Here is a 23,371-nt window from a genome sequence, read left to right on the forward strand (position 1 = left end):
TACTAAGAAAATATGTACTCTGTCTTGACTCAATAAACTCATACTTAGTATGGTTCAGCTTCTTCATATTTACTCTTGCCCATATTAGAAAACAATTAGCTTACTAAACAAATTTGAGTATTTGGTGTTGAGGGGGGGTGATCCTCTCTGAATCTTTCTTGAATTTGTCTAAGAATTATAGGATATTTGATAACCATGTTTAAAAATGGAGATATCCAAATATTATTGTAAACACCCAATGATTTGTTTTACCTACAATATAAGTATTTTACTTGGTTGGCTTACATAGTAGCTAATAATATTTGTTAATGTAATTTAACTGCTGTGAACCTTTACTGAACAAATATTGAAATTTATTCAAGTCAAAGAAAGAGAATCTCTAATGACTTTTGTTAAAGCTTCTATTTAATAGTTAAGGAGAAAAGTTTGTATGACATACGAGATGCAATTAACAGTAGATTTTACATTTAATAAAAAGAAAGAAGCATGCGTATTTGCTTTATTCATTCCATCATAATTTGCATTAGAGCTGTGGGTGTTTAATGAGCAAATTCCAACTAAAATGCTATATTGATTTTCTAGTGAACTTTGTAATAGTCATCTACCTTGGAAAAGCTCAGTGTTTACAATTAAGTTTTCTTTACTAAAAATGTTTGAGAGTTGCATATTGATCCTTTAAAAGTACTGAATTCTAGAAAGAATCAGGTTTTTCATAATCAAATTTCACATATAACCTAATGTTTAAAAATTAATTTTAGAAAAACTTAGCATTTACAAAATGTGTAATCAGATTTGTGTGTGTGTGTGTGTGTGTGTGTGTGTGTGTGTGTGTGTTTTATGGCACTTTCAAACTTAACCTTAGAATATTCAAAAGGCAATCTGTTTTAAATATGCACATTATTTATATCTTTAGAGTTGATAGCATTATAGAGGGAAAGAAAAATGTTTTCTCTTGATCAACACAGGACCAAATAAGTGCTTAGTGTAGAACATTTAAGCATAGAGATAACTGTACTTATACTTACTCTTAAAGTCCTTGACATTGCTAGTCTTACCTTTTTCATTATTTTTGTACATAAAGTAGAACACAGCTTACATTAAATGTCACTTTATAAGGATCTCATCACATTTTACAGAAATAATAGGAAGCCTATTGACATTTAAAGTTTAGTAATTAGTATTTTAACCTTTTGATATGTCAGAATATTTCAGGGTATGACACACGTTTATCTGTACTTAGATCACTATGTAGCATCATTTTGTCCATCCTATCTGACCTGCAAATTAGAAGTGTTTAAAAATTTCTTTTGTCATTGAAGTATAGTTGACACACATTATAACGTTAGTTTCAGGTGAACAACATAGTGATTCACCACCTCTACATATTATGTTATGTTCACCACAAGTATAACTACCATCTATCACCATACAACACTGTTACACACCATTGACTACATCCTCTATGATGTACCTTCATTCTTATGATTTATTCATTCCATAACAGGAAGCCTCTGTCTCCCACTCCCCTTCACTCATTTTGCCTATCCCATTTTCTCCTCCTCTGGCAACCACCAATTTTTTCTCTATATTAATGTTCTGTTTTTGGTTGGTTGGTTGGTTTTTTAAATTTTGTTTTGTTTTTAGATTCTACATGTAAGTGAAATCATATGACATTTGTTTTTCTGACTTATTTCACTTAACCTAATACCCTCTAGGTCAATCCATGTTGTTGCAAATGGCAAAATTTCATTCTTTTCGTGGATGAATAATATTCCATCGTGTATGTATACCACATCTTTGTATCCATTCATCTATCAGTGGACACTTGGGTTGCTTCCACATCTTGGCTCTTTGTAAATAATGCTGCTGTAAACAGGAGTGAAATTAAGAAAGTGTTTTAATGTAAATGTTTAAAAATATCTTAGACTGTTGTAATATTTTATACAGACTATTATGTCATTATAGTGTGCAGTATACAATATAGTATGGATTCTAAACAATTTTTCTTTCAGTCTCATAACTTTTGAATGCCACCAAAAATATATACATATACGTATATATTTGTGTGTGTGTATACACACACACACACACACACACACACATATACATACATTATATAATTGGTCCAAATTAATTAAAATCATATTTTAAATATGTCTAGAAATGGAGCCACATTGTGAGTCTATGGATTGAAGGTGGTAATGGTAGGGATAGCATGGAACCAGTGTTTATTGAGTATCTACTTTATTTGGCCAAGAGCTTTCATATATTGTCTCACTTAATATTTCCCTAACAACCATAATGGTGGCATCATGTCCATTTTATGCACCTGTATTGTGACTAAAATAATGTAAGAAATATACAAAAATAGGTTGCTTAACGTTAGTGTGTTAACACATTGGATCTGAATCAAAGCCCATATTCTTCCTAGTATACCATGTTGCTTTCTGTAGGCTGTTGTGAGTATCCTTCCTGGAAGGAAATTATATACAATTACAAGGGGGAAGTAAAAACTCATTATTGTATACTACATTATGGGCAGAAGTTTTTTTCATCCCTTTTTGATTCTGATACAGGGTAGCAGAATAGTATACTACATAGAAAGCCACATAGCACTCATGATATTACCTTTAAAAGGAAAAAAAAAAAAAAAACTATGAAAATTGTGCTGAAAAGTACTGGTTCTTCCAAAAGCTATGTTCATAACAAGAATTTATTTTTTTTATTTTATTCTTTTTTATTTTATTCTTTTTTATTTTATTTTATTTTATTTTATTTTATTTTATTTTATTTTATTTTATTTTATTATTTTTTTAGTTTACATCCAAGTTAGCATATATTGCAACAATGGTTTCAGGGGTAGATTCCTTAATGCCCCTTACCCATTTAGCCCATCCCCCCTCCCACAACCCCTCTAGAAACCTTCTGTTTGTTCTCCATATTTAAGAGTCTCTTGTGTTTTGTCTTCCTCCCTGTTTTTGTATTATTTTTGCTTCCCTTCCCTTGTGTTTATCTGTTCTGTGTCTTAAAGTCCTCATATGAGTGAAGTTATATGATATTTTTCTTGTTCTGACACTAATTTCACTTAGCATACTACCCTGTAGTTCCATCCACGTAGTTGCAAATGGCAAGATACACACACACACACACACACACACACACACACACACACCCCACATCTTCTTTATCCATTCATCCATTGATGGATATTTGGGCTCTTTCCATACTTTGGCTATTGTTGATAGTGCTGCTATAAACATTGGGGTGCATGTGTCCCTTCAAAACAGCACACCTGTATCCCTTGGATAAATACCTAGTAGTGCAATTGCTGGGTTGTAGGATAGTTCTATTTTTAATTTTTTTGAGGAACCTCCATACTGTTTTCCAGAGTGGCTGCACCACTTTGCATTCCCACCAGCAGTGCAAAAGAGATCCTCTTTCTCCGTCCGCATCCTTGCCAACATCTGTTGTTGCCTGAGTTGTTAATGTTAGCCATTCTGACAGGTGTGAGGTGGTATCTCTTTGTGGTTTTGACTTGTATTTCCCTGATGATGAATGATGTTGAGCATTTTTTCATGTGTCTGTTACCATCTGGATGTCTTCTTTGGAGAAGCATCTATTCATGTCATTTGCCCATTTCTTCACTGGATTATTTGTCATAACAAGAATTTATTGACCTTATCTGTCAATTAACAGCATTTGATTCTATGCAAGTGGATATCCAGTTGTTCTACCACAATTTGTGATGTAGTTTGTTCATCTGCTGATAGAAATTTGTGTTGTTTCTAGTTTGGGGCTATTATAAATAAAGATGCCATGAATATTATGTGTAAGTCTTTGTATGGACACAGGCTTTAATTTCTCTTGGATTAGTACCTGTGAGTGGAATAGCTGAGTCTTATGGCAGGTGTATGTTTAACTTTTTAAGAAACCAACAAACTGTGATTGCACTGTCCTACATTCCCACCAGCAGTGAATGAGGATTCCAGTTGCTCTCTCCTCTTCCCAGTATCTTTAATCATACTTTCATTTCTGCCTTTGTAATAGGTATGCGGTGGTTATCTCATAGTTTTAATTTGCGTTTCTGTAATGACTATAAAAGTCTTCAGCAACTTTTTTTGTTCTTATCTATCATCAGTATGTCTGCTCTCATACAGTTTCTAAGTCGTTTGTACATTTTTTAAATTGGATTTTTTCCTTATTATTGAGGTTTGAGAGTTTTAAAAATTATTTCTGGATGCAAGTCTTTTATCAGATATATGCTTTGCAATTATTTTCTTCCATCTGTGACTTGTCTTTTAATTTTCTCATCAGTGTCTTTTGAAGAGCAGAGATTTTTAATTGAATTAGATTGAAGTCCAATTTATCAGTTTTTAAGAATAGATTATGTTTTGGTATTATAGTTAAGAAAGCTTTACCTACCTAAACTCACAGAAGTTTTTTTCCAGAACGTTTATAGTTTTAGGGTTTACATTCATCTTGTGGAATGAAAGGTTGTTTTACCTTTAAAAAAATTAATAAAAATTACTAAAATAACAAACTAAAAAAAGAAAAACAATATAATCATCTTAAGGCCACACTCTACCTTCTTATTTCAACTCTTATATTCTAAATAAGTGTTATTTTTGCAGCTTATTTAGTGTCAGATTTACTTCATTTTTGTGCCTTTTATTGGTGATTTCATTGTTTCAAACAGTCCCTAAGCGTAGTCCTGAAATACAGTGTAGTGTTCCCTGAATATAAGAAGGCTGTGATAATATGTGTGTTAGATAAGTTTTGTTCAGGCAAGAGTTACAGTGCTGTTGACCATTAATTCAGTGTTATTAAATCAACATACATGTTGAACAAGGTATCTTTAAACACACATAAAACGGGGTTATGTACCAGTTGGTTGACAAAAATATTGGTCAGTTTCAGTTAATTTTTTATCATTATGAGTCCTAATTTTGGTCCTTGTTCGCATGCCTTGGTAATGATAAATTTCACCATTTTGGAAGCTATTTTTGTATTCTTATAAAATATTTTTGAGCCTTGTTCTGACATATTACTTACATTTTCCGGAAAAACATCTCTCCTTTTGGGTCATGTTTTAAAGATAGACTAGATGTTACCAGAGCAGAATTTAGTCTGTCGTTCATTAATCCCCACTACTGAAGCAAGACCCTTCTGAGTACTCTATCCAGTACCTCATGAATCTTGAGGTTTTCCACTCTGGCGGGTGGGAACAACAAGCCCTGTTCTGGCTTTATGTAGCCTAGGGCACTAGTGCCTCTAATCCTCTCAGGTTGTTCTTTCCCCTGCAGGGAGTGGTTTACTCACACTTGTGCACCCAGTACTCAACTGACTTTCTGAGGAAGACCTTCTGCAGTTCTCCAAAATTTTCTTTCTTTGCAGCTGTTTTTTTCTCTAATAGGCTCTCCTGTGAATTCCAGCTGCTTTGGTTTCCCGACACTCTATCTCTGCCTCTCAAATTGTGGAGTCAGCTTGGCTCCTCCTAGATTCTTCCCTTCCTGTACTATCTTCTGGAAATAGTTTCAGTGTGTTAAGCTGGGCCAATCATAGGGCTCAACTCATTCTCCCCCACCCCCGCCTCAGGTTACTGTTTGTTTGTTTTTTTCCTTATAGCCTTGAAAGCTGTCACCCCATATATTTGTCCACTTTAAAAAGCTGTTTTAAGTGGAAGCACAAGTCTCTGTTGCTTAAAATTTAATCTTAACATATACTCCCAGAAATTTTATCATACATGCTAACTTTTTTCTACTCTTAATAGTTTTCTTTAAATCAGTTCAGTTTTTTAACTAGATAAATACATTATTTAAAAAAATTATTTAAGGGGTGCCTTGGTGGCTCGGTCGGTTGAGCGTCCGACTTTGGCTCAGGTCATGATCTCGCGGTCGTGAGTTCGAGCCCCATGTCGGGCTCTGTGCTGACAGCTTGGAGCCTGGAGCCTGCTTCAGATTCTGTGTCTCCCTCTACTCTGCCCCTCTCCCACTCCTGCTCTGTCTCTCTCTCTCTGTCAAAAATAAATAAACATTTAAAAAAATTTTATTTTAAATAAAAAAAATTATTTAAGTGTATTTGTTTATTTTGAGAGAGAAAGCATGAGCAGGGTAGGAGAAGAGAGAGAATCCTAAGTAGGTCCCACACTGTCAGTGCAGAGCTCGACACAGGCCTTGAACTCATGAACCGTGAGACCGTGACTTGAGCTGAAATCAAGAGACTTGGATGCTTGACCAACTGAGCCACCCAGGCACCCTGATAAATATATTACTTTTAATGTAATCTTTCTTATTTAGTTTTAACATCTAAACATAAAAGCTCACCAGTAACTCCACAGTTTTATGAATCTCAGAAAGTATGAACAAACTGTATAACCAGCACCCAGATCAAGAAATCAAGTATTACCAGTATTCCAGAAGTGTTCTTCATCTTCCCTTTCAGTACTACCTCCAAAAGGTAATCATTTATTTTTGAGAGAGAGAGGAAGACAGAGTGTGAGCAGGGGAGGGGCAGAGAGAGGGAGACACAGAATCCGAAGTAGTCTCCAGGCTCTGAGCTGTTAGCACAGAGCCTAACATGGGGCTCAAATTCAGGGACCGTGAGATCATGACCCAGGCCCAAGTTGGATGCTTAGCCGACTGAGCCACCCAGGTGCCCTCCAAAAGGTAATCATTAGCCTAAGTTTAATAACTAGGTCATTCTTTTGTGTTTTTGAACTTTAAATGAAATAATAGAAAGTTACTTTTCTTTTTTTTAAATTTTTGTTTCATTTATTCAATTTTTGAAAGACAAAAGGAGACCGAGCACGAGCAGAGGTGGGGCAAGAGAGGGAGACATAGGATCCGAAGCAGGCTCCAGACTCTGAGCTGTCAGCACAGAGCCTGATGTGGGGCTCGAACTCACAGACCGAGAGATCATGACCTGAGCTGAAGTCGGACACTTAACCTACTGAGCCACCCAGGTGCCCCAGAAAGTTACTTTTCTATGGCATCTGGCTCAACAGTGTGTTTGGGTAACTTAGAGAAATTCAAAATTTAATTAGACGTGAAATTAAATGCCACTAGGAGAAATTATAGGCCTAATGTGCCAGCTCTGTTTTTGTAATATACATTAAAATGATACATAAGTTAAAAACATGTTTCACAACCTGTATTTTATATAATATTGTCCTAGAGGGAAATGGTGGTAGGTGAGGCTGGGAAGATAAGCCAGAATTATACTCTGGTTTTCCTTGAATGCCAGGCTGAGAACTTCTTTGCTTTGAAACCTGTGTAGCAGTAGTGAGAAGAGTAACCTGTTTATCATAAGGTTTTAAGATCATACTACTGATAGATTGAGAGATGGCTTTAGTGAGGTCACCTGTTCTATTTTTCTGTTCTCTAAAATTTATTCAGTACATGCTTTAATTCTTTGGTTCTATTATTTTACCCTTTTTGTTATGAATTGAATCCATTTTCTTTTTAATTTTATTAAGAACACCATAGTTCAGGATTTCATTATTTCCTATCTGGACTGTTACACATAATGTAAGATTGGGTCAGGGGACACATGCAATCCAAACTGCAACTTTCCACTGACCCCTGCATCTTCCTTTGTATGCTTATTAGTAGGAGTTTCCTTCTAAAGTACAGATCTGGAGCGTTGGGTGGTTCATTCAGTTGAATGTCCAACTCTTGATTTCAAGTCAGGTCATGGTCCCAGGGTCTTGGGATCAGCCCTGCCTTAGGTTCCATGCTGAGCATGGAGCCTGCTTAGGATTCTCTCCCCCCACCCCCCACCCCATGCCCTCTTTCTCTCATTAATCAATAAATCAAGCACAGATATGATCAAATTGTTCCCATTCTAGAGATCCTGTAGTGTAATATCTAAACTCTAGGATGGCACATATATTTACTTCTAGGCAGCTTAAACTTTCAGGGAATGGACCTTTTACATGGGTTATTCGTGTGAATTCTTGCTTCGACTATTCCTGTAGTCTCCTAACTGGTCTCTGCGTCTACACTTGCCCATGTCCAGACTATTTCTCACCTAGAAACCAGAACTCCACTACATAAATGTGATGCTTTCATTTCCCTGGTCAGAACACTCCAGTGGCTACCATCACAGTTTAGATGATATCTAAAATCCTTGCAATGGATTACAAGGCCCAGTGTGATCTTTCAGAACTCTCACTGTCTCTCACTGTGTTCCGGGTACATTGTCCTTGATGCCGTTACTGTAGTACTTTCAGGGCCTTTGTATTACTTTTTCTTCTGCTTAGTCTGCTTTCAAATATATACATATATAGCTTCTCTTCCTTTATTTACATGTGCTGAAATGTCATTTATTTGAAAGGCTCTTTTCTGGCCACCCTTTCTAAATTAGTTTATTCTTTTCCCATCTGCCAAATCACTCTTTTTCTCTCTCACACACCCTTATTTTCCTTCAAAGCCTTTACTACTATCTGTTTCTCTCTCTAAATCTATTTATTTTTGGGCCTTTTTTCTCTCTACTGTCTGTCTGTCTGTAATAGAATGTATACATCTCCAGAATGGTAATAACTCTTAGACCATTATAGTCATATTACTTAAAATTGGATAGATGACTGTCACAGGAATTTGATAATATTTGATGAAAGATTAAATGAATGTGAGTGAGTGAATGAATGGATGGATGAATGTTTTTCTCTTCCCATAGGGTCACCTTCTTGGACATAGTTTTGACTTTAGCTTTGCCATTATATGTTCCATTTTATATTCTATTATGGAAAAGGTATAGGTGACTTATTCTCAGGGTTTGTTTCTTTTCTACCACTTATAATTTAAATAATACAAAAATAACTCTTGATTATGCATTAATCTATGACAAATGTTAGCAAAAACCAAATGCTTTGTGAACTAAAAGAATATTTCAAACATCTTTTCTAAGTTTATTTTGTGATTTGACAGTGTAAATAAAATTTGGTTTAGTGACCTAGGTATTTAAGCCCCTTTTTGTCTAACATTGCAGTGATATTTTAAAAGTTAAATAAGATTTCAGGTAGAAATTATGCTTGAGAAATGACAATTTCAGGTAACATCAAAGCTTCCTATATAGTGCTGCACAAATCTAGATGATGCTATTTGTATTATAATCTATATAAATGGTGCTCCCTGGAGATATGCAGTGCTAAAGAGCACAGCTCTGCCCCTGTTTGCTTTTCCTTGGTCCCATTTTCTTTGCTTTTCTTCCACTGTGCTAGTGAGATAAGTATTATCCTGAGTTTGATTATCATTTCCATGCTTGTTTTAATATTTTTACTAATTGTGTTTGTCCATAAATAATAGAGTTGTTTTGCCTTGCACCTCGCAATTTTTGCCACAATTTTATTTTTGAAATGTGTCTCTATGTCCATAGCTAATTGATTTTAAATGTTGTGTCATATTCCATTTTAGTAATTTATTTATCCCTGCTCCTGTTATTGGACATTTGGGTTATTTCTAAGTTTTTGGTATAACATAATGCTACAATAAGCATTTTAATACATGTTTTCTTGTGCTCATGTGCAAGAATTTCTCTAGGCTGCATACCAAAGAGAAGAGTTCCAGGTTATAGGCTAGGCAAATCTTAAACTGTAATAAGTATTGCCAAATTGCTCTTCAGATGGCTGTAGAAATATGTACACCTGTCTGCAGTATACGTGTGAGTTACCTTTATTTCACAAGCTCCCAGTATTTGTTATTGTTTGACCTCTTTAATTTGTGTTTCTACAGGTAGGAAATATACCTCAATTTTACAGTAGCTTTTAAAAATAATGGTTTTTCAAGTGACTAATTGACTTAATTAGTAAAATAAAATTAATTTTGCTTTTTACTTTTGCTAAAAGTGGCATTTTTTATTTTCTGTAATTAATTATGGATTATATATTTTGGTAGCTCTGGTTGAAGAAGTGTATTTTGCACAGAGGGAACGTGATGAAGCTATTATGTCTCGACTGCAGTTAGCCAATGAGGAGAGAGATGAAGCAATTGCACGAGTGAAGCATATGGAAATGTCTCTAAAAGTGTATGTATACATTTGAAACTATTTGTGACTTTTGGAGCATTTATAAAATGCATGCATTTTGTGGTAGTACATATTCAGAAAGTTACTGATTCTTTTTCTTTTTTTTAATTTTTTTTTTCAACGTTTTTTATTTATTTTTGGGACAGAGAGAGACAGAGAATGAACGGGGGAGGGGCAGAGAGAGAGGGAGACACAGAATCGGAAACAGGCTCCAGGCTCCAAGCCATCAGCCCAGAGCCTGACGCGGGGCTCGAACTCACAGACCGCGAGATCATGACCTGGCTGAAGTCGGACGCTTAACCAACTGCGCCACCCAGGTGCCCCTGAAAGTTACTGATTCTTATATGGTACACTAGTAAATTCCATATCCCCACAGTCTTTCTGAAACTTTTGACATGCTGTGTAGTAGTTTGCATGTCAGGAATAATAGTCACCAAAAAAAAAGAGAGAAGAAGAATGTACTCTGTACAATTACTTCTTTACTTTCATAGTCTATTGTTGATATCCTTACCTGATCTTCCTTTGTGATGCCTCTTCCCTCTCTTATCGCTTTCTTGATTTCTTTCAAATGTGTGGGTTTTTTCACTGCTCTCTGCTTAATATGCTCATTCCTATTCTTGACTACTTTTGACTTTATTAGGTGTGTCATAAACTTTAATGACACCTGAAATAAGGTGGAGCCTGAGAATTTACACTTTTTTCCAGTATTTATTTATTTTTATGAGAGAGAGAGAGACGGAAAGAGGGAGAGAGAGAGAGATAGAGAAGCCCAAGCAGGCTCCGCCTTGTCAGGAAAGAGCCCTTTGCAGGGCTCAAACTCATAAATCTTGATGTGAGATCATGACCTGAGCTGAAATCAAGAGTTGGATGCTTAACCCATTGAGCCACCCAGGTGCTCCTGAGAATCTACATTTTTAACAAGCACCAGGTGACTCTGACATAGGTAAATAATGGACCACACTTAGATAAACAATGTTCTAGAAATAAGTAATTCTCCAATTTTAATGTGACTTCAGTCACTTGGGAAATCTTGTTAAAATGCTCATTCTCATTCAGTAAGTCTGGAGTGGAACTTAAGATTCTGTTTTTCTTCAAGCTCCCTGATAATATAAATGATGCTACTTTAAAGAGTCAGAAGTAGGTAAAGGCCCTAGAGTATCTAGAAATATGTTACTGTAAGATAGGTACAATGTAGTAATGTAATATTTTATGATGATCCATCAATATACTTATTGAGTGTTTGCTCTGCCCAACATTGTGCTAGACTCCGTGGAGGATTACAGTAAAGTACTAATTAAAACATTGTTCATTAGGGAGACAAAAAGTCATTAAATAATTAACATGACAGTGTTCAAGTTGTGATTAGGTAATGTGGTTTGTTTTTTGTTCAGATTAATCGCTTCATTTTTTTTTTTTTTTGAAGACTGATAGACACTCCTTAAAAGACATTAAACTCATTGAATAATAGACATAAAGAAACCAAAAAAAAAAAAAAAAATCATCTGAATTCCCCACTGCCTACTCCCAAATAACTATTTTTATTAATAGAGAAACATCATCCCAAACACCCAAACATTTCTCTTTACTTATATAGTTAAACACTATCATCTACAAGAATGAGTGGTTGGTAGTTAAATGGATGTATACATAGTATTAATTTGATAAAAATCAAATCATTCTTTACATTACTATTTTATTTGAGAGGCAATATAATGTAGAGGTTAACAGCACAGATTCCAGATCCAGGCATTTGTATTTGAATCATGGCTTTTTTACTTCCTAGCTGTACAGCAGTGGAAAAATTACTCAGAGTCTCTGGACTCGGTTTTTTGGTCAACAAATGGGTAAATATTGCCTATTTTGTATAAGTTCTTATAAGAACTAAATGATTTAGTAAATATTGAAAAGTACCTGACTCATAGCTCGTGCTATGTGTTACTTGAATTTAGGAGTAATAATCAATTGAAGTGAAACTTAAGAAATTTTTGAACTTCATGCAAAGTTTTCTTTTTTTTTAATTTTTTTTAAAACGTTTATTTATTTTTGAGAGAGAGAGACAGACAGAGCCTGAGCGGGAGAGAGGCAGAGAGAGAGGGAGACACAGAATCTGAAACAGGCTCCAGGCTCCAAGCTCCAAGCTGTCAGCACAGAGCCTGATATGGGGCTTGAACTCATGAATTGAGAGATTATGACCTGAGCCGAAGTCAGTTGCTTAACCAACTGAGCCACCCAGGTGCCCCAAAGTTTTCTTATAATAAGATATATTAACTCCCCAAAGATCCTTCGGAATGTAAGAAAAGAGACTGAAAAACATTAAGGTATTGGAAGCATCAATTCTTCTTTTCACTTTTTTGAAACATGCAGTGATTAAACAATATCCTTTGACTTTCAGCTATGAAATAAGTTTTAAACTCTTTTTTACTTTGTCTTTATAAATTCTAGTTTTAAAATATTTATGAAAGCTGTATTAGATTCGGTAGCCAAATTTCCTTTTATTTAATTTTGATTTTATATTTAAAAGTATTGAATAATCATTACTACAACTTTTGTGATACATGATGTTTTTACACCTGATTTCTTTATTTTGGGGAATCCCTTGGTAACTGAATTTCACTGTCAGTTTTTTGAGGAAGGGCTAATAAGTACTTTATTCTTAGATTCAGTATGCTTCAGATTGGCTTTGTGTTACCCTTATATTCAAATTGGTTCTGAATAAAATTATTGGGTTAATTTTTTTTTTTTTTTTTGACTCTATGCAATGTACAAAAGTCCATCTTGTGACACTAGTTTGTCTAAAAAGAAGTCAGGTCACAGGTGTTTTTTCCTCACTTACTTTTGGCTTGTGTTTTTGTTTTGTTTGTTGTTTTTTCCTGCCTGGATACCTAAAGGATTCTTTGTTCTTGAAGTAGAACTTAATCATGATGTTTGTGTTGATTGTTCTTTAATAACGTTTTGGAGACCCACAGCATGCCTCTCTAGGAACTATTTGATTCATCTTTTAGTTCATGGAAATTTTAGATTTGTGAATTTTGTATTCTATTTGTTAGGTTGTTTTAGAAACTATAGTTATTCTTGTAATGGGGCATTTTTGTCTTTGTATTATCTGTTCAATAATTATTTGTATCCCTCTTTTTTTCTCTGTATTCACTGTGATAATCTCACAATTTTTCTTTATATTGGTAGTTCCAATTGTCACTATTCCTATCCCTGTGTTTTATAGTTCATTTATTAAATTTTTACTTATTTGTTTGGTTATGGTTCTCAGTACGTTTCCTTAAGTTTTCAACTTCCCTTTTCATTCACTTTATGTTTTGGCATTTTCTCCATGAACTTTATTTTATCGAATTCATGTTCTTATATTCTTTTAAAATACCAACCATTGGAGGTTCCTGGTTGCTCTGTTGGTTAAGCATCCCACTCTTGATTTTGGCTCAGGTCTTGATCTCATTGTCATGGGATCAAGCCTTATGTCAGACCCTGCTGAGCCTGGAGCCTGCTTGAGATTTTTGTCTCCCTCTCCCTCTGCCCCTCCCCACCTATCAAAATAAACATTTAAAAATAAATAAATAAATAATAAAATACCAACCATTGGCAGGAAGATTTTCTTTCTCTTGGTTTATGTTATTTTTTATATTATGATTTTTTTAAATTTCATTTATTCGTTTTGAGAGAGTATGAGTGGGGGTCGGGCAGAGAGAGAGAGAGAGGGAGGGAAAGAATCCCAAGCAGGCTCCACACTCTCTGTGTAGAGCTCAATCTCATGAACCGTGAGATCATGACGTGAGCAGAGATCAAGAGTTAGACACTAAGCCACCTGAGTTACCATGGTGCCTGTTATGATCCTTTTTTTCTTATGGATTTGTAGTGTATATTTATAATTGCCATGTCATTTCTCTTCATCTTGCTCATGTATAAATTGTCAAGAACTTTTCTTTGTTCTGATATAGTGCAAGTGAATTTTCCTTCATAAACATTTCACATTGTTTGAAATCTATTTGTCTTCTTCTCAGAGCTACAGTTTCTTGGCAAGGTACTGCTTTTTGGCCACCTGTCTATATAGCCCTCTGGCAACGTGGTAGGCGGAATAGAGATTGGGAAGATCTCCCTGGGGATGTATACCCTTTTATTGGAGGTTCTGTCCTCTGCTTATGGGATTTTGTTTGGTGTGTTGCAGTATACCAAGGGTTCATTCTGCCTGGTTTTGTGTAAATCCTGATTCCATGGAGTATTACTTTGAAGCTTTTATTTGTTCTACCAGTGTAGTAGAAAGTGGCAGCCCTTGTGCTTCTTGCTTCCTTTGTAAAGATTCTTCAGTAACACAGGCTTCTATTCAGGAAGGATTTTACTTTTCTCTGGGCTGTCTAATCCACTCATTGGTCTCTTAGGTTATTTCCAAGTTGTGTATTAGTGGAAGTCTCAGGATTTGGTGAGCTCACTCCTTTTCTCCATACCTGTTTTTATGTGTAAAAGGAAAAGTTAGGTGAACTTGACCAAAATCATCATTTCTCTACCCTGCTTTAAAAAATTACTTTGTGATAGTCCCTGGGTGGTTCTGTCTGTTAAGCATCTGGCTCTTGATTTCAGCTCAGGTCATGATCTCATGGTTCATGAGATTGAGCCACACAATGGGCTCTGCACTGACAGCATGGAGCCTGCTTGGGATTCTCTCTCTTTCTGTCTCTAAAAATAAATAAACTTTAAAATAAAATCTTAAAAAATTACTATGTGATGTCCTACTTTCTTTACTGTTTGATTAATTTTTTTTTCTGTTCATGTGGTTGTATGATGGGATAAACAGATGTCTGTTCAGATTTTACTACACTAACTTTACTGATCTTCTTTTTTATCTTATCCCAACAGACCTCTTATTTTAGAGTACTTTTTTAAAAAATTTTTCTCAATGTTTATTTATTTTTGAGAGACACAGAAAGACAGTGTGCAAGTGGGAGAGGGGCTGAGAGAGGGAGATAGAATCCGAAGCAGGCTCCAGGCTCAGAGCTGTCAGCACAGAGGCTGATATGGGGCTTGAACTCCAAAACCATTTGATCGTGACCTGAGCTGAAGTTGGATGCTTAACCAACTGAGCCACCCAGGTGCCTCTAGAATACTTTTTAGATTTATAGAAAAGTTGCAAAGATAGTACAGGGTGTTTCCATTAACCAACTTCCGGTTTCCTTTATTGTTAACAGCTTACATTATTATGGTACATATGTCACAGGGGAGAAAGCAACATTGTTACATAATTACTAACTAAACTCCACACTTTATTTAGATTTTACTAATTTTTCTCATGTCCTTTTTATGTTCCAAGTTCCCATCCAAGATCCCATATACATTTAGTTGGTATGACTCCTTTGCCTACTCTAATCACATTTCCTCAGACTTCCCTTGTTTTGTTTTTAATGATTTGACAGTTTTCAGGACTATTGTTCAGGCATTTTATATAATGTTACTCAGTTTGGGTTTTTTGAATTTTTTCTCATGATTAGACTAAAGTATTGTCTTTTGGGGGGACAAAGAGTACAAGACTGAAGTGCCATTCTCATCATATTATTTCAAAATTATGCTATCAACATGACTTAACACCAGTTATGTTAATCTTGATCACCTAGTGTAGGTAGTGTTTGCCATGTTTCTCCACTGTAAAGTTACTTACCAACATTCTTCTTTCATATTCTTTGAAGCAGATTACTGAAGTGTGGCCCATACTCAGGTGGTTATAAGAGATGTGGGCTGAGAGGTTAATTGAGCTCTACTTTCTTTAGGGATACTATCTACATAAATTATTTGTAATTTTTCAGTACAGGAGATTTATGTCTTCCCCCTCATCTATTTATTTGTTTGTTTATGTTAGTATAGACTCATTGATACTTCTTTAATACTTTGGGTTATAATCTAATACTGTGTTGTTTAAAGTATTCCAGCTTGGCCATTGGCAACTCTTCCAGTTGGCCTCTATATCCCTTTGACATGTCCCCATCCTTTTGATTTTTAAACAGTTTTCCTAATCTCTGGCACCTCAAGATGCCTCTCGGTTATGTCTTCTAGAGATGTATAGGGATGTGCCCCATCCCTAGAATTAGCCATTCTTCCGAGGGGCCTTATTCCTTTTATTGGAAAATGGTATTAGAAACCAAGATCTGGATGCTGGGTGTGCTCATTGTTATAGGGTCTGACTACTTCTAGGCCCAGTAAACAGAAAGAGCTAGGATATATATGCATGTATACTAACTGATATATATACACATATCTGAAATTATTTATGTATCCATCTGTATCTTTATTAAGCTAAATCTGAATTCATACTGACTTCTCTTATTCTAATCCAGTACCACATAGTTCACTCTGGCTTTCTCCTTTTTCTTATGTGTAATTTCCTCTCCAACAATAGGAAACCTGGTTTCCATCCTCCACGCTCCATTTCCTTATTTGTTCTACCCCTGTATATGTTGTAACTCTTTCAGTATCATTAACCCATACCCCTATGAGAAACAACCTTACCTACCAGAGGGCACTGTTTATGTATAGTTCCTTTAGCCTTTAATCTGACAGGTTTCAGTCAAAGTACCAAGTTACTTGGGTTGGCTCTTCTTTTTTCCCCTCTACACCCTTAGGTGAGGTTATGTAATATAGTCAGGCTTTTTTTCATAGTCTGCATACTATGCTAGGATCCTCTTACATCCTGGTGATTTTTTTTTCTAATTACTGGCAATTTTGAATTACATTGCTATTAGCACTTGCATACAGGTTTTGTGTGGACATATGCTTTCAAACTAGTTGGTCAAACCTAGTAATGTAATTGCTGGAGCAGATGTTAAATCTTTGTTAACTTTAGAAGAAACTTCCAACCAAGCTCTCTTCCAGGGTGGCTGTGCTATACCATTTTGCATTCCCATCAGCAGTGAATGTTTCTTTGTTATCTTAATGTTGTATTTAGCAAAACATAATTTTTAAATTGTGATGAAATTCAATTTATTGATTTTTTTTTCCTTTCATGGATTGTACTTTTGGTATTGAACATAAAACTCATTGCCCTATATAAGGTCACACAGCTTTTTTGAGATCCTTTGTTTTCTTCTAGAAGCTATAAATTTCATGTTTTACATTTAGATCTGTGATTTATTTTAAGTTAATTTTTGTGTGAGAGATGTGGTACTTGTGGAGGTGTTTAGTTTTTCTTGTTGTTGTTTTTTGGGTTTGTTTTTGTGTTTTTTTTTTTTTGGTGTATGGACATTCATTTTTCCAGCACCATTTGTTGAAAATGCCATCATTTCTGAAATTTTCTTGGCACTTTGTCAAAAACTCAGTTTACTCTATTAGTGTGGGTTAATTTCTGGACTTTATTTTCTCTTCCATTGATTTAAGCAATCTATCCCTTTGCCAATACCATGTAGTCTTTATTATTGAATCTTTATAGTGTCTGAAATCAGATAATATTAACCTTCTAATTTTGCTCTTTTATTACAGAATTGTTTGTTGGCTATTCTAGTACCTTTGTTTTTCCATTTGCCTTTTAAAATCAGTTTGTTTATATCTATAAAAACACTTGCAGGACCAAATGTTTTTACACACAACTTTTCAAAGTAGATACCTTTCTTATTTCAGTAATACTCTTATAATAACTTCAGAACTCTTTGGGGATTTGCAAGTACTATTTCATTCAGCTTATCAACTGCTGCACAGTGCTGTATTTACTTGTAATTCGTAACTGTAGATCTTATTATGTAGGTTAATTACCAATTTTATTGATTAAATTTCTAAATAGATTTTGTTTTTTTTCAAAAATGAAAATCATACCCCAAAGGTAACAAATCAGTTTTTTATATACAACGTCACAATTCCTCAAGGTAGGTGATGTTTGTGCTTTATAGGTGAAAAAATTCTGACTGGTTGATGACTTGCCCAAAGAGTCAAAGTCAGTTACACATTGTAGGACTTGTCTATCTCAGATTTACACAAGCAACTCAAACTTAGCATATCTCAAATGGAATTTTATTCATTTTTAAAACCTTATTCTCCCTTAATCCCCTGCCCTGACCAGTGGCACAAACATCTGCCCACATATCCAAATCAAAACTTCTTCCTCCGAGCCTCTGTTAATTTGGTCTCTTAGTTTTGTTCATTTTCTCTGTTTAATTTATGGATCTCAATTGAGCCTATTTTTCTTCCCTATTTTTTTTTTTTACCTTTCATTGTCTACTTTAATTTGTATATATATTTTTATTATAATACATTGAAATTAGGATTCCTTGAGGCAGAGCCTTTTTCACTTTATTCTTTGTAGCATTTGTATTAGAAGGCAAAAAGGAAAACACTCAATCCCAAGCCTTTTCTTTTAATTATTTAGTCCATTCAGTAAATATTTATTGAATGTGTACTATGTGTCAGGTTGCTCAGAACACAGCATTATGGTTCTAGTTTAGTTGAGAAGATAGACATTAAATAAATAACTTCATAAATACTTAAAATATTAATTGGTATGAATAATTGTTGGTTCTTAGGCACAGTTTGTAGTCAGCTCTTACAGTATCATAGTCCAAGAAAAATCATACATAAGAAGGAAGTACAACAACAAAAGAATATATGTCAGCATAGTTTTAAGTGTCACTGTGGATGTTCCTTTCTACTCAATTGAGGGCTATAGTTCTGAACTTTAAAACGTGCCTTTTATTTATTTTATTTTATTTTTTAATGTTTATTTATTTTTGAGAGAGGAGGGAGAGAGTAAGAGACAGAAAGGGGCAGAGAGATAGGGGGACCCAGAAGCAGGCTCCAGGCTCTGAGCTGTCAGCACAGAGCCTGATGCAGGGTGAACTCATGAGCTGTGAGATCATGACCTGAGCTGAGGACAGATGCTCAACCGATTGAGCCACCCAGGCACCCCTCAATAGTGCATTTTAGATGGAATTCTTATTAAGGTAGAATCAATTTATAATTGAGCTTTGCTTGACTGAAAGACATATTTGGAGGCAGTGAGTTATAGGTTGAAATAATATACATTATTTCACATCTCTTTTTGTTTTAACTCCTTATTTCTTGCTTCCTGTAGTCTTCAAATTCCTTGTCTTTTCTCTTTCATCTTTGCCAGTTTTGATCTACTTCTATCTTTCTGTGATGTCTGTCTTGGCTTATATTCTGCCACTTCTGCTTTCCCCTGCCCTGAATCTTCAGTGTTTTTTTCTTTTTCACTTTTATCCAAAACTAGGAAAAAAGTAAAAAGGATTCAAGTTAAAATGACTAAAATTTACATACTAATATAGACATGTTTGTGTATGTATATTCCAACTTTTGAGATCATGATATTGTGTTCAGTCTCTTCAGGGTATTTTTTTTTAACATATTAAGGTGGCCCTTAATATGAGCCCTTAAAATGAGAGAGAATAAAAACAAATTCCGAGGTTTTTGATTAGCTGATCACTAGTTCTTTTTATCATTTGAGGTTAAAGTTTAGCTGCTTCCCACTGAACAAGGTGAATGACTATAGGTTCAGAAGACATGATATTGACTGATCTAGGGATAAATCAAGAAATGTGACATTTCATGTAGGGGTCTTTTTACTTAGAGTGCAAGGGTGTCAGTCAGAATATGCACTGTATAGGAAATCAATTGAAACTTGAGCCCATGGACATTTACTTCAGCAAAATTCTTACTAATTATCATGACTATGTCTAGTTAGACTGTTGTAAGCATAATTTAGTTTCCAAAAGGTTGAGATTCTTTTGTATAATTGTAAATCTCCTGTTAATGATAAATAATTTATAGTTTGTTAGCTGTATTTTATATAAAATCAACTATTACTTTAAGTCTTTATTAAACCAGTAAAGCTTTATGTTATATATACTGCTAGTAAACCTTAAACCTCTGACAAGTAATTTTATATAGAAAATAGAAAGCCTGGTTTACCTGTTTCAAATGGTCTTCTTTTTTCTAAAAGGTAATTTTAGTAGTTTTCTAAAAGGTAGTCTAATATTTATGTTTTCTTAAGTAATACAGTAAGTGATATGAGACTGAATTTTATTTTCTGAAGTCCATTCTTTTTGGTGGTTAGTTTTCAAATGGATATTGAATGATCCAGCTGAGAAAAATATGTCATAGTTGGCACTTACACTTTTAACATCAAAGGTCTGGTCTCATTTTTCAGTGCTCTACATCAGGGATGAGCAAAGTAAGGACCTATGGTGCACATCCATCCTTTCAGTTGGTTTTGTAAATAAAGTTTTATTGGAGCACAGCCACACCTGTTCATTTACATATTATCTTTGGATGCTTTGTCTACATAGGTAGCATTTAGTAGCTGCAGCACAGAACATGCAGCAAAATCTAAAATACCATATGACTCTTTACAGAAAGTTTGCAGATCTCTGCTGTAAGTAATCTAGTTGAGATTAAATTTTGATGTAGTTAATCTTTGATATCTGTGACAAGTACTTCCTGAAAATTTTAAAGAAATACAAACAGAGAAATATAAATATTAGCCTTTTCACTTTCCAGCCTCATGTTTATATTGAAAGTTACTTGTCTGTATGTAATTTTTCAAATCACAAATTAACCCTTTGCTCATTTTTGTTAAAGTTTTAGTTTTCTCTCTTAGTGGTCTCTTTAGTGACTGTTTATCACTGTACTTACAAAGGATAATCATAGAGCAAAATTGAGGATAATTAAAGGATAATAATAAAGCAAAATTGAGATCCAAATACATGCTAAGTGGTTGACTAAGCCTCATGCCCTGCGTGTCAGATGTGGCGCACTTAAACCAAAACATGATTCAGATTCGCTCATCAGCAAAATGATAAATTACTATACATTATGTACTTCTAAGAGCAGTCACACACATTACTTATAGTTGTAATGCTAAATTAATGTGGAAAGGACTTGGTATAGCCTTTGATCAGAAAATTTTATTTTTTAAAAATTTTAATTAACAAGGAAATTTAATACTCGACTAAATACAACTATCTTAACCGTATCCTCTAGAAAGATGTTAATTTAAAACATTCAGACTCTTCATTTGTCTCTCTTTAAAGTAATAATTTTCAGTGCCTGAAAAAAAAGCTTACAGGTATCACATAGACATTCCATACACTTTGTTGTGTTAATTATTTTGAACATACAAGTTAGGTAACCTGCCTACACTGTTGTTTTCTTCCTAATCATATGTAGTTCTTTGGAACAAAATAAGGGTATTTATAACCTTGGGATCTAAATTTTGTTTTTTTGCAAGAGCTTCCAGTAATCTAGTAATATAAATGTTTAATTTTCACGTATCTTTTCACATTTTAAATTATTGAGTTTAATAAATTAATTAGGAAATTTATAAAGATTTAAGTTGAATCTTCTTTGAAAACTGCTATAAATAGCACTTAGCCTGATTTCATCTAAAAAAACAATATTAAGGTAAATATTTCTCACTACATATGGTTTCCTTAAAAATGATACTTAGCCAACCAATAACTGATGGTTAAATGCCTTTCTGATACTTTAACATGATCATAAAAAAGTGTAAGAATTTTGTTACCTTACACTTTTTACTATGTTCTTTAATTGAGTAAAAAAGAAATTATTGTCTTCAGAGTTTATGTAGAACCAGCTTTTATGAAGCAGGATATTTGAAAACTGTTGAGGTATTTTGGGAGAAAAAAAATAAAAGGTGAAAGTATTTGTCTTTACTGAAATGTGAATCCAAGTGGACATTACTACTTTGAGACCCATTAACTATATATAATTCAAAATTACTATACCATACCATCCTTTTAAATTATACTATTTAAATGTGTGTAGAAATAGTTTTTTGATATATGTTTATTTTTTTCCTGTAAAAAATACAATGTTCTAAATATCTCTCCATGAATGTAGCAGTTTCATTGAACTCTGAAGTTTGGGACAATTTTGTAATAAATTTGTTAAGTTTCTGTATTATCTTTTCCAAGTATGCTTTTCTTTGGTGGTAAATGTTAAATCATAGGAGCCCAGAAATAGGGGAGGGAGGATATGAGAAAACAGGAACTTCTATATCTAAACTTTTTAATACAATTTTAAAATAATTGAGCCATTTCTAAAATCTACATCATTTTACTAATACTTATTACCAATTTTCGTTAATTTACCCAATTTAATGGTTGCCTAAATTATATTATGGACATTTTCTAAAACATGTCATTTAGAGCTCTTTCTTTGCCTTTCCTGCATTTGTTCAGTTTATTAACATCAAAAAACATTTCAGGAAGCACTGTGACTCTTCTAATACAAAACACATTTATGAGAGGAACCAATTTACTTTCTTAGTCTTTAAATTCAGTAATTCTATATATGTAATGAAAAAGAGAAAATAACATTAGTCATCTAAAACTGTGGTCCAGTTTTGGTCAGCCTTTCTATATATTTGTTTCAACAAATAGGTAGCACAAGAGATTTTCAGGTCAAATTTAGTGGCAATTATTTGTCTTTGCTTTTTTGGGAACATAGTTAAACTTTGCAATAAAAATACTTGCCTTGCTTTATTTGTGAGGAAGTCCAAAAAACAGAGGAAATACAATTTTTGGTAAGAATTGAAAGTCCAGGAATAAATATAATGATGAGAAGTAGTGCTTCTATCACTAGGGAACTTTCCTCATCTAAGCACATATGAACAATTGATCCTTGTAGTCATATATAGCAGTAAACATTAATAACTTAACAGTCTGAAGTCAGCGCAGAAGATATGGAGCATTATTGAAAGATGGAGTCGAGCAGGTGGCACTTTAATATGTTCAGTGTCATGGTTGACTCTAAAGACTAGTCGAATGAAATTACTTGAGGTTCTAAAGATTTAAAAAGCGAACTCATTTTGCTGCACTAAGGAAATGCTACTGATCAGGCTTTCTGTGTCCCTTTTTTCTAGGCTAGAAAATATTAACCCTGAAGAAAATGACATGGTAAGCCATTCTCTGAGGAGATTTCTTGATGTCAGTCTTATATCTTAGAGGCTTAAGTTCAATTGAGTGGGTTTCAAGAACTAAGATGTGGGAAAAAGAAGAATTGACACACTAATAATGTACATCTTTGCTGCAATATGAAAATTCAATAACTTCACTCAGTCAATTTACAATTCACATGTGCCTATTAATTAAAACCCTATATTAAATAAAATATATTAAAACTTCATGTCTGACTAACATATAATGGTGTTGGTAGACATTACAGGAATTACTGAACAGAATAAACAATGCAGACACAGGGATAGCTATTCAGAAGAATGGAGCTGTAATTGTGGATAGAATCTACAAGACCAAGGAATGTAAAAAGAGAATAACAGCAGAAGAAATGAATGCAGTGATAGAAGAACGGGATGCTGCTTTGTCTCAGGTAACTG

At 34.2% G+C, this 23,371-nt stretch overlaps 1 protein-coding gene across 7 annotated transcripts in view; it reads left to right on the forward strand.

The window, feature by feature from the left end:
• MIPOL1 (mirror-image polydactyly 1) overlaps positions 1 to 23,371 on the forward strand; it is a 301,649-nt gene that overhangs the window by 78,539 nt on the left and 199,739 nt on the right. For all 7 annotated transcript variants that reach the window (XM_027065610.2, XM_015061575.3, XM_015061576.3 and 4 more), the window contains 3 exons: positions 9,894 to 10,023; positions 22,901 to 22,934; positions 23,194 to 23,364. In XM_027065610.2, the coding sequence (XP_026921411.2) occupies positions 9,894 to 10,023; positions 22,901 to 22,934; positions 23,194 to 23,364 (335 nt within the window). The remainder of the gene's footprint in view (positions 1 to 9,893; positions 10,024 to 22,900; positions 22,935 to 23,193; positions 23,365 to 23,371) is intronic.

This window comes from Acinonyx jubatus, chromosome B3 (assembly GCF_027475565.1).
Source record: "Acinonyx jubatus isolate Ajub_Pintada_27869175 chromosome B3, VMU_Ajub_asm_v1.0, whole genome shotgun sequence".
NCBI lineage: Eukaryota > Metazoa > Chordata > Mammalia > Carnivora > Felidae > Acinonyx > Acinonyx jubatus.